The 12,766-nt window shown below is 38.9% G+C and overlaps 1 protein-coding gene across 2 annotated transcripts in view; it reads right to left on the reverse strand.

Moving 5' to 3' along the window:
• Positions 1 to 400: 400 nt before the first annotated feature.
• The window catches only part of stat3 (signal transducer and activator of transcription 3), a 42,985-nt gene continuing 30,619 nt past the window's right edge, over positions 401 to 12,766 (reverse strand). For both annotated transcript variants that reach the window (XM_033035219.1, XM_033035218.1), the window contains exons 18-25: positions 11,792 to 11,927; positions 11,094 to 11,146; positions 10,160 to 10,254; positions 9,739 to 9,878; positions 4,458 to 4,670; positions 3,509 to 3,551; positions 3,189 to 3,304; positions 401 to 3,099 (exon numbers count right to left, since the gene is read on the reverse strand). In XM_033035219.1, the coding sequence (XP_032891110.1) occupies positions 3,044 to 3,099; positions 3,189 to 3,304; positions 3,509 to 3,551; positions 4,458 to 4,670; positions 9,739 to 9,878; positions 10,160 to 10,254; positions 11,094 to 11,146; positions 11,792 to 11,927 (852 nt within the window). In that variant the 3' untranslated portion in view covers positions 401 to 3,043. The remainder of the gene's footprint in view (positions 3,100 to 3,188; positions 3,305 to 3,508; positions 3,552 to 4,457; positions 4,671 to 9,738; positions 9,879 to 10,159; positions 10,255 to 11,093; positions 11,147 to 11,791; positions 11,928 to 12,766) is intronic.

Raw genomic sequence — 12,766 nt, forward strand, 5'->3', positions numbered from 1 at the left:
AAGAAGTGTCGTCTAGATAGTTGTAAATAGGTTTATGATAGGCGTCAGTCAATAGTCTATCTCTGGCGGTTGGTCGAGGACTGGCTGCTGAGAACAAAGAGGGACTCTTGGGACTATATTGAATACTTCTGTAACTTTGTCTGCGCCTTGCACGAGGCGGCTCTTTGCATACTTGTGTATTGTATGCAAAACAAACAATTTTGCGGTACCAAGTCCGTGTGACAATAACGTATCAATCAATCACATTTTATGAAGGCATAAAGGCATGAAGGCTGTTGAGTATTTACATGCTTCCCTTTCACTGTTTGAGAATGATGTTGATGAAACATTTTGAGTTAGTTGAACCATTGCAGACAATACAAAACAGTTTGAACACCAACTTGCAAAACCAACACAACTGGACAGTTAAAGCTTAGCCTTTTAATCAGTAAAAGGGTAAAGAGACATTTTCAGTAGTACAGCAATAAAATTTACACCATATGAATGCTGCCTATTTATACACTTTTCATTTACATTTGTGATCAAATCATACATTTCAGATGTGAATTTAATTCGTTTTGAGCATTTCAATTGGATGTACTGTAGTAGATTGCTTTAGTTTAACAGCGATGCTGAACTTGTTTTAGAATTCGTTATGTTGCACATTTTCTCTCAATTCAAGATACAATGGCTTCCCTATTTCTGAAAAGCAGCTACATTTGATGGAAACCTTTAAGCAACATAGAACTGTGTTAGATGATAAATAAATCAACAATGGAGATGTTGTTCCATTTGGACATCTTTGAAGTTCTCCGATAGAATTTTCTTTTCCAACACCCATGATGAATGGGAATATTTTTCTGTCCAAAAAACAGCTTTAAACTGGTAATTCTGCACCTCCTCCCCAAGGCTTAGTTTAGTTTAATTTGGAGATACATCGCAGAAACAGGACCTTCGGCCCACCAAGTCCACACCGACCAGCGATCCCGCACACAAATGATATTCTACATACACTAGGGACAATTTACAATTATAGCAAGTCGATTAACCTACAAACCTGTACGTCTTTGGAGACTGGAAGGAAACAAGAGTTCCTGGAGAAAACCCACACAGGTCACGGGGAGAACGTATAAACTCCATACTGACAAGCACCCGTAGTCAGGATCAAACTCGGTAACTCTGTCGCTGTAAGGCAGCAATTCTACCGCTGCGCCACCGTGCCAACCCTCTTTGGGGAAAATCTCTAAAAACATCACAAAATACTGCTTCTGTGAGACCTCATTCTGGATGTGTGAGCCAAGTTGGTGGAGACAGTGATGATGCACTCAACATTCCCTATGTGGCAGCATTGTGCTCACTGATAGTCTCAGTACTATAGTCTGATCTTCCAAGGGCTTTGAAAGGGGAAGAATAAGAAATATAATGCGCTAGCAGACAATATTTCTAAATTTTAAGCCAAATGGCAGTTCGAATCGGGCCTCTCTCCACCAGTCTGGATAACGGGAGCTGAAATGGTTCTGTCGTCCTATGCCAGATTTGAAGAATGTTGGCGTCACATTTTACCTGCATATTCAACAATTCAAGAAGCCTCAAGCATTTGAGTAACATTAAAAATTCTTTAAAATGCATTCCCACATATGCCTTTGTCACCAATAAAGACAGCTTTACTGAAATACAGAACAGTCTCGCACCTTAAATCCTCAGTTAAATGCAAATAAAACATTTGAATTGATCTCTGGCCCAGGCTTATTTAAAGCATCATTCATTTCACCCATGAAAACAATATGCTTCAAAGTTCAAAAATTAATGAGGATCCACTGCAGTAAGATGCAATTTATATTTTCAAACTTTTCCCAATTTTGGTAATCGTGGATTCTCCTTTCCTCAGTGGCAGCCATACCACATGGAGGAAGCTTCAACTTCCGGTCTGAAGACGTGTTTAAAAAATGCTTTTAATATAAAAACAATTTTCGAGAAGAGCTTTTCACTTACTTAATCAGTCTCACTAACCTCGCTTTGCTGCTAAATTTACCATTGCACATATCCATTCATCAATAATTTGCAAGCGGACTGCTGTAATTATACATTGAACGAGCCGTGCCATGGCCACTGACAATATGATTCTCTTCTGAGAACCAGAGCTCATCAGCAGAGAGACCTATTCCATTTCCCTTTGGTCTCTCTTTCAGGCGGTCAGAACACTACTCAGTACAAGTAATCGAGACATGGACTGATAATCCAATGCATGCAAACTCAAGTCCCATTATGCTAGTTTGCAAAAGGGTAACCATTGAAAATTAAAATTTTGAACTAACGAACAATTTTCTTTGGTCTATTTGTATAAATCTGATGGCGTACTGATATCTTTTGAGAGACACCTACTGCCATTTTGGGTTAATATTACCATTTTCTGAAATAGTTAGTAAGCTACTCAGCTGCATAAAACCTCGGCAATAGTTTAGAGGAAATCCACTACCACCTTCTTAGCAATAACTAACACTAGTTTTCCCAGGTCATCATATACCTGGAATTAATAAAAATACACTGATCACACACCAGTATCTTGTTTCTGCATAACTGAATTTCATCTCCCACTCAAGGTGTACTGCAGCCAAGACACAGTTCAGAACTCAAACCAAGAGATATACTCGTGAAGAATCACTTCAAATCCCAGAGCTGTGACTGCACTTGAAATGGTTAACTACTAAATCCAGATGAAAAAGGACCATGGAAAGGCAGCACATTGTCCCAATGCACCAGAGCTGTGCAACACAAAAGTATATTTAGTATCATCTGCAACGGAATGATAAAATCCAAGTTGCACATGGTCCAACTGGTGCAATACAAAAGCCTTTCGTTGGGTTAAATTTAAAACAAGCAGCCAGAAATTAACATAATACAATGCAGTAGAAGCATTATATGCAACAGAGAAGTAACTTAAGGTGTTAATTCTCAAAAGACAACAGATATAAACAAATTGCTTGTAAACCATTGCAATTAGTGGTTTATCATATTGAAGTTATAACTGAGACAGATTCCCACATTGGCTAATGGCGCGCAAAATCTACATCGGGGAAGAAGCATAATCCGTGCCATACTCCATGTCCAGGGTGATGGATTCTGCAAAGCCAAACAGGAGAGATTAAAACAGTAAATTTGGAAGAAATGTCTTTGATTTGAGTTTCACTCTAGGTGGACAATACACTTACCAAGGCCACCTGCTGCTCCTTGTTCATTTCCATCACTGTTGTTCCCGCAGTGCATTAACGAGTCCAGGGTTCGAGGAGACATTGGGAACAGGTCACTTGTGTTACCAGAATTAGTTCTGTGCAAATCAGATTCGCAAAGTACATTTTCAAATCAGACAATTTTCAATGCGTGTGAAATTTAAATTAAAGTTTACCAATGACGCAACTTGCAAACCATTTCAACGAACATAAATTCTGTTGCCATAAAGTTTATCGGCAACAGAATTTAATTACAAAATCTAAAACTACCTGGACAAAATGAGGATTCCAGTATTACTTACGGTGTCACACAAATGAATTTTCTCTTCAGATATGCAAATGTTTCTGCAATATTAAGCAAAATAAAATTTGTTCAGTAAAATTAAACAAGGTGGAGTTGCTCATATTATTAACACAGGAAAACTATATAGAACTAGCAGAGAAGCTAAAAGGAAATTACAATAGGGTGATTAGAATAAAAAGACCAGTCTTTTGCTGTGACATTTGTCTACTTGATAAATTCTTAAGCTTTCCAGTTGTTGATAATGCGGCACGGTGGCACAGCTACTGTCTGACAGCGCCAGAGATTTGTGTTGGATCCTGACTACGGGTGCTTGTCTGTACGGAGTTTATGCATTCTTCCCGTAAACTGCGTAGGTCTTCTCTGGGATCTTCGGTTACCTCCCACACGTCAAAAACGTATGGGTTGGTTAATTGGCTTGGCGTAAATGTAAAACAGTTTCTAGTGTGTGTAGGGTAGTGTTAATGTGCGGGGTCCGTTGGTCGGTGCGGACTCAGTGGGCCGAAGGGCCTGTTTCCACGCTGTATCTATAAACTAAACTAAAACCTCAAATACAAACGGCAGGACGGCCATTTATTATCAACAGTGGAAGGAATGTGGCCATGCCTGGCAGTCAATTCAATGCCACATCAGCGCGGAAAAATCATCCGTGAATGTTGCTAAGCTAACTGAAGGGAAACTCTCTGAAATCGACTGATCCAGAACATCTGGTTTAAGTAACTTTCTGTGCTGAAATAAGTGGTACACATGCAATTTCAAGCAACTGATGTGCTGCAGCTTAAGAAAGTTGTGGTTATAATTTATTTGACTTCTTGTTATTTTTGGAGTTGGCATAAAGATAATTCTTTGTAGTTTGGACCTTCGATCAAGCTCCACAATGTTAGCTCCTTTTCACCAAAATTCTGAACCTACAGTTGCAAATGAAAAGTATCTAGTCTTTAAAAATTCACCTGGATCATTGGGATCAATAGCTTCCGGTGGTTCACTGCAGCAATATTTTCCAAACGCCTCTTCCTTTGGAATGTCAGGATACAAATACACTAGAGGCGACACAAGAATATTGGTGGCGTCCATGATCTTGTAGCTTATGATGATGTCAGCAAAGGACATGTTGGTTAGTTGCTGTTTGGTGTATGGCTCCACAGACTGGATTTGGGTTTTACCTGATAAAGGGAGAAAAAAAATATATTCAGTGCCCTCCATAATGTTTGGGACAAAGACCCATCATTGATTTATTTGCCTCTGTACTCCACAATTTGAGATTTGTAATAGAAAAAAAAAAAATCACATGTGGTTACAGTGCACTTTGTCAGATTTTAATAAAGGCCATTTTTAAACATTTTGGTTTCACCATGTAGAAATTACAGCAGTGCTTATACATAGTCCCCCATTTCAGGGCACCATAAAATTTGGGACACAGCAATGTCATGTAAATGAAATTAGTCATGTTTAGTATTTTGTTGCATATCCTTTGCATGCAATGCATGTTTGAAGTCTGCGATTCATGGACATCACCAGTTGCTGGGTGTCTTCTCTGGTGATGCTCTGCCAGATCTGTATTGCAGCCATCTTTAGCTTATGCTCGTTTGGGGGGCAAGTCCCCTTCAGTTTTCTCTTCAGCATATGAAAGGCATGCTCAATTGGGTTCAGATTGGGTGATTGACTAGGCCACTCAAGAATTGACCATTTTTTAGCTTTGAAAAACTCCTTTGTTGCTTTAGCAGTATGTTTGGGATCATTGTCTTGCTGTAGAATGAACCGCTGGCCAATGAGTTTTGAGGCATTTGTTTGAACTTGAGCAGATAGGATGTGTCTATGCACTTCAGAATTCATTATGCTACTACCATCAGCAGTTGTATCATCAATGAAGATAAGTGAGCCAGTTCCTTCAGCAGCCGTACATGCCCAGGCCTTAACACCACCACCACCGTGTTTCACAGATGGGTGGTATGCTTTGGATTTTGGGCAGTTCCTTCTCTACATACTTTGCTCTTGCCATCACTCTGATATAAGTTAATCTTCATCTCATCTGTCCACAAGACCTTTATCCATAACTGTGTTTGCTCTTTTAAGTACTTTTTGGCAAACTGTAACCTGGCCATCCTATTTTTGCGACTAACCAGAGGTTTGCATTTTGCAGTGTAGCCTCTGTATTTCTGTTCATGAAATCTTCTGCGGACAGTGGTCATTGACAAATCCACACCCGACTCCTGAAGAGTGTTTCTGATCTGTCGGACAGGTGTTTGGGGACTTTTCTTTATTTTAGAGAGAATTCTTCTGTCATCTGTGGAGGACTTCCTTCGCCTGCCAGTCCCTTTACAATTAGTAAGCTCGCCAGTGCTCTCTTTCTTCTTAATGATGTTCCGAACAGTTGATTTTGGTAAGCCTAAGGCTGATGTCTCCAACAGTTTTATTCTTGTTTCTCAGTCTCATAATGGCTTTGTTGACTGTCATTGGCACAACTTTGGTCCTCATATTGATAAACAGCAATAAAAGTTTCCAAAGGTAATGGAAAGACTGGAGGAAAGACTAGGTGCTGAGAGCTCCCTTATACCTATATTAATGAGGCAATCAAACACACCTGATCAATTGCAAACACCTGTGAAGCCATGTGTCCCATACATTATGGTGCCCTGAAATGGGGAGGCTATGTATAAACACAGCTGGAATTTCTACATGGTGAAACCAAAATGTATAAAAATGGCCTTTTCTAAAATCTGACCACCAGTTTAACCACATGTGATTTTTTCTATTACAAATCTCAAATTGTGAAATAGAGGTAAATAAATAAATGATGGGTCTGTGCCAAACATTGGGGGGGGGGGGGGGCACTGTATGAAAGGGTTTATCATGCCAGAATATTTTCTTCAATATCATTAACTTACACCTCACACAAAGTTCTCAAATGTTGTGGTTTGGAAATATTTTACCTAACTCGCCAGATCTTGGAAATAGGATAGTTGTGCTTTATACACTCAGAGCTAGTGCCAGCAATTATTAAAGACCAAGTATTGAAGTATTATATTATTATTGATTTATAAAATTTACAAAAATAAAATATTAAAGTATTAAAGACCAAGTATTAAAGACACCTTCTAGAGCAGCTGCCAGTTTAGCACAGCATTTCTGGTGAAACCAGTTTGAAATACATGCATGTTACATCAACTATCCTGGTGCCTCGGGATGTATGCGGGAGGAGTAGTTGGGTGAAGTAAAGAGCCAGGAAGTATCAATTCATAATTTGTTGAAACTATTTTTTTTTTCCACATAGGAATGCTAAAGGTAGTGACAATTGATTTGCTGTCGTACAAGATGCACTGGGAACAGTTTCCCAACAGACAGAAACAGCTTCCCTTCAATCTGACCGAACTCACACTGACATCCTAGACTGGTTGCAATCTGCCAAAAGTACTGCAACAAACCAGTTCAAGTCGACTAAACCACTTTGATCAAACCTGTAGCCACATGAAAAAGGTTGAACAAAAATGTTACAATTTATAAACCAAAAATAGCGAAGTTAAATTGATGGATTGTTCTCTATTAATTCCAGCATACCCACTACTTGCTGCATCTAAACATTATGCAGAGAATAGCTTGCCGTTTTTAACTCCAAAATATTAGCTTCAGTGCATCTCAGCTCTGACTAAAACAGAATAGATCCGGACCTATGTGTTCGAAAATATTTAAGGCTTAATTAATACTCCCTCCCAAAAAAGTTTGTTAAGATTCTCCACTTCAATTTTAATCTGAACATCAGCTCTATACATCACTTCCCCAATTAAAATGGCAGCTCCAGAAACCTCTGCAGCTCCAAAAACGTTCAGACTTCTGACCAGTATGCATAATGTTGGCTGGAACAACTGTACATTCTGATTCACTCAGTCATCAGAACATGCCCAGCCACGTCGTAACATATTTTTGTGTGTAACATTTAGCAGACACGTGGAGGTATTTGGAAATTAAGAGTGATGCAACAACCAGCTTAATAAAAAATTGCACATTTTCTTTTCACGGAGAGAAAAAGTGCAAAACTAGAAGAGTGACAGTGTTAAATAGCACGGAAACAGGGTGAAGGACCCAATTAGTCCATAGCGACCAAGATGTCCATTTAGGCTAGTGCCATTTTACCGTGTTTGGGCAATATCCCTCGAATCCTTTTCAATCCATGCTCCTGACCAAATGACTTTTAAAAGTTGTTATAGTACCTGCTTCAACTAGTTCCTCTGGCAGCTGGTTCCATTTGTCCACCTATAAATTCACTTTTAAGGAACTATGTAGAGTACTTGTGGTCCTGGGTCCCTCTGTTCTACAACACTCTGCAGGGCTCTTCCGTTCACTGTGAAAGTCCTACCCCAGCAAAGACTTTCCAAAATGCAACACCTCGCACTCCTCTAAATCTAACATTTTCAATTTCCCAGCTCACTTGCCCAGCTCATCAAGATCTCACAAATATTTGACAACCGTTCTAAATGGCTTACCCCTTATTCTTAAACTGTGGCCCCTGGTTCTGGACACCCCCAACATCGGGAACATGTTTCCTGCCTCTAGCGTGTCCAAACCCTTAATAATCTTAAATGTTTCAATAAAATCTCCTCTCATCCTTCTAAACTCCAGAGTATACAAGCTCAGCCGCTCCATTCTCTCAGCATATGACAGTCCTGCCATCCCGGTAATTAACCTTGTAAACCTACGTTGCTCAATAGCAAAAATGTCTGTCCTCAAATTAGGGGACCAAAACTGCACAAAATACTCCAGGTGTGGTCTCACTAGGACCCTACACAACTGCAGAAGGACCTCTTTGCTCCTATACTCAACTCCTCTTGTTATGAAGGCCAACATGCCATTCGCTTTCTTCACTACCTGCTGTATCTGCATGCTGACTTTCATTGACTGATGAACAAGGATCCCCAGATCCCGTTGTACTTCCCCTTTTCCCAACTTGACACCATTTAGATAGTAATCTGCCTTCCTGTTTTTGCTACCAAAGTGGATAACCTCACATTCATCCACATTAAACTTTATCTGCCATGCATCTGCCCACTCACCCAACCTGTCCAAGTCACCCTGCATTCTCATAGCATCCTCCTCACAGTTCACGCTGCCACCCAGCTTTGTGTCATCTGCAAATTTGCTAATGTTACTTTGAATCCCATTCATCTAAATCTTCCTTTGCTTTGTGACAATACTCAGTTGAGTTTAATACCGACAGCTTCACCGTAACTTCCGATATCAGCTGTTTGAGAGAATTATTCTGTGTCAAACCGTCCTGTGATTTCATTTTCTTGTAAATGGGCACTCTTTGTTAGAACATTTTTTGCAGAGGACTCTGAACCTGAAATGTGAACTGTTCCTCTTTCTACAGATGCTGCCTGACCTGCTAAATATTTCCATCATTTTCTGTTCTGATTACCAGCATCCAGTTTTTTTTTTTTTTTTTAAGTCTCAACCTAGTGATGACAGACAGTTCGCAGTAATGGGATGTTGCTAATTTTCAAACTTCCACTTTAATCTAATAGTTTAAATTGAGGCACAGTGGCGCAACGGTAGTGTTTCTGCCTTGTATTGTCAGACCTAGGTTCAATCCTGACAATGGATGCTGTCCGTATGGAGTTTGTACGTTCTCCCTGTGACTGCACGTGTTTTCTACGATGCTCTATTTTTCTCTATCATTCCAAAGTCGTGCAGGTCAATTAGTTAATTGGCTTCTGTAAAATATCCCTAGTGTGTAGGATAATAATAATAATAATGGATGGGATTTATATAGCGCCTTTCTAATACTCAAGGCGCTTTACATCGCATTATTCATTCACTCCTCAGTCGCACTCGGTGGTGGTAAGCTACTTCTGTAGCCACAGCTGCCCTGGGGCAGACTGACGGAAGCGTGGCTGCCAATCTGCGCCTACGGCCCCTCCGACCACCACCAATCACTCACACACACACACATTCACACACACACACATTCACACACAAGCAAAGGTGGGTGAAGTGTCTTGCCCAAGGACACAACGACAGTATGCACTCCAAGCGGGATTCGAACCGGCTACCTTCCGGTTGCCAGCCGAACACTTAGCCCATTGTGCCATCTGTCGTCCCAACTCGTATATGGGTGATCTCTGGTTGGCACGGACTTGGTGGGCCAAAGGGGGTGTTTCCATGCTGTCTCTAAAACTGTTGGCTAGATTTTTCCGCACAAAATTATTTGGCATTATCTAATCAAAAGCAGATACATACCATTGATATCTTTCTCCACCCAAGTAAACGTGATCCCTCCTTCTTTGTTGCTCTCGCTAAAACGAAGAAGGAACGTGCCTGGGGGTTTCACATTCAGCAAGGCTCGCTCCCTTTCTTTACTGATGAAACCCATGATATAGCTGAATGAACAAAAAATACACACATCATGCATCCAGATTTTATTAAAAGGTCGGTAAAAAACTGGGCACAATGTCACATTGATAATATTTACAAGATCAATAAAAAAAGTACAACCGATACTTTTAGGTTATCTGTCATGGATGAGTATCCCCAGAGTTAAACAAAGACATGGTGAATTGGGTGTCCGCTGAACTACGGACAATAATTATGTTGCTATAAAAATAGCACATGGAGGGTTAAATATTAAATAAAAACAGTACACGTTTGAACAAACTCTTACCCATCATTCCAGAGAGACAGAATGAATTTCTTCACCAAATCTATGATGTTGTCCAGCCAGACCCAGAAGGAAAATGCTTTCCCTGGCATGTTTTCCTTGATTAATTCAAAGTGTGAAAAAAAAAAAATATGAAGGTCAATGAAAATTTCCACTTTTTTAATATTTGTTTAACAAAAACAAAAGGTATTCAGAGATTGCTCACACATTTATACAAGCATCTTCTACACAATTAAATCTCGCATAAGATATTACAGGCCCTCCTGGCTAATGGTAGGGTTCCAACCCCGAGAACTGTTCATAACCCAAACAGTACGCAAGTTAGAAATGCGACCACAAAAGACATGGTAAAAGATGCCCACAGAAGTGAGTTGGGCCATAGGAATAGATAATCCGGAGAAACATTTTAAATCTTGTTTTTCCATTCTTAATAAAAGGGCTTATATTAATGATTTTAGCCCAAACCTAAATCAGGCTAATATTGATTTATTTATTTTTTATTTTTTTACTGCAGACAAGGTTTAAAATGCTTTTGAAAAGGACACTGCTCATTGTGTGTCTCTGGATATGTTGAACAACTGGAATGTAATTTCACTGGGATCAAAGTGGGAAAATTCTATCCATGCTTTGCACATTCTCACCCAGCTTTGCAGCTGGAAAGTCCATCCTGTTGGTCTCACATGGTATGCACAAGTTGGGTGTTCGTAAGCTGGGCTTTGGAAAGTAGCAGTTACCAACAACACTGAAATTGTTGGAGACTTCAGAAAGTAAATTGCTGCAAGGATTCTGCTGAAGTATTTTTCAGGGCCGCAAGACGTTACTTAATTTCAAACAAGCTAATAAAACATTTTAAAGTTCCTCCATAGCTATTCATTTAAAATATCATGGCAAGTTTTGCATGGACATAAAATAACTGGGAAAAAAACATTCAACTCACTTTACAAAATTTTGCCCATGTGATTTGGCACCCAGCGTAGTTTTGACCAGGACCTAGTGAACAAAACATTTATTACATTACGAAATCAAGTGTATAAAATATAAAATAAAACTAAAATACAATCAAATCTTTTAGTACTCGATGCATTTGTATTTATACTGCCTTTATTTCCCAATGGATTACACATTATTTAGAATAGTTTCACAAAACTGCAAGAAATGTCTGGAGTTGAAGAATATTTGATAGTAAAAACAATTGCCCGAGTTGAATCAATACTGATAAAAGGTATTCAAGTCTCTGGATCAGTGAAAGTCCATGTTTGCAACAAAACCAATTCATTTTTATTTCATGATGAATTGATTTTCAATATTTAAATGGCAATGTTTCCTCATATTACACTTTTTTAAAATATAGATTTTCATTTTGTAGCCATGCATGCCATTATGATCCTCGATCACAATGGAGATGAAGAAAGTACAGAGTTCTGGACAATGGAAGCTCTGTAGGCATTTGACTGTGTCAAGGGATCTTTATCACCAGGCAAACAGAATTTGATTTCATAGACCTTCAGCGGTACATTTTTCCCAATAGGAGCCGAATTCCAGTAAGGTCAAAATAAGAGTGATACATGTGATAAATTCAGTGTTCTGCAGCACTAATTCAAGGTATAACTTCAATTACAAGTTTTGATTACTCACCAAGCAGCTTCTCAGCTAGTGTTCCCAGCTGCTCCATGTCCAGTCCTCGTTTGGTGGTGGAAGAAAACTGCCAGCTGAGAATCTCTGCTACCTGGTCCCATGTGGCGACTGGAGGTTTTGTGAAAAAGTTCACATTCTGATTCAAGACAGGAAATTATAATTAATATCATCTTACAAAACAACAAATCGATTGTCATTAATTAGCAATTAAATATTTCTGATAAGTTGTCATTTCTATCAACACAAAAACATTTTGCTGGAGCCGTTAGATTTACAACCCGTATCGCCATTACCTTTTTAAATGTTGATTAACCAATTATCCATCATTGGGAATAATTTGAAATCTAAATGTTAAAATCTAATTAAAACACTTTCATGTGCTTTTGTAAAAGTCAATTCATTTGCATTATCATCATTGCCTTTGCTTTATTTAAACTATAATCTACTCTCCTACAAAAAGGTGAAAAAGCCTTCAACTTTTTAAAAACAAACCAAAAGTACACTTCAAAAAAAAAATTTAGACCAACGCAAAAGATTCCATACATACTTCAGAAAGTAAAGCATTAGAACTGAAGGAGTTGAAGTTGGTAAATGACAAATTAGTGAAGATGAGAGTTTTAATTCTGAATTTGAAATGTCTCCCTAATCTAGTTATCAAAATATTGGCTGCAGTCACATCTTCTTAACAGATGTTCTTTGAACGTGTATCCAACAGCTTGCCGAGGCTGATTAAGTCATAAGGGTAATTGCACGTCGATTAAAATCAAATTTTACATTCAACTCGTAACCGTCAAATTTAATTTTGTTTAGAAATATAAATAAATAAGAGAATAATGCTGTCAATTTAACACCTTCATTATTTCCCAAGAATTTCATCCTACATTTAATGTTCAAGTCTTTAGAATGTCGCTTGAACTAAACTCATTGTGCTGCAGACAGAGGTAAGACCTACCTCAATGACTGAACATATCCAGA

Source organism: Amblyraja radiata, chromosome 16 (assembly GCF_010909765.2).
Source record: "Amblyraja radiata isolate CabotCenter1 chromosome 16, sAmbRad1.1.pri, whole genome shotgun sequence".
NCBI lineage: Eukaryota > Metazoa > Chordata > Chondrichthyes > Rajiformes > Rajidae > Amblyraja > Amblyraja radiata.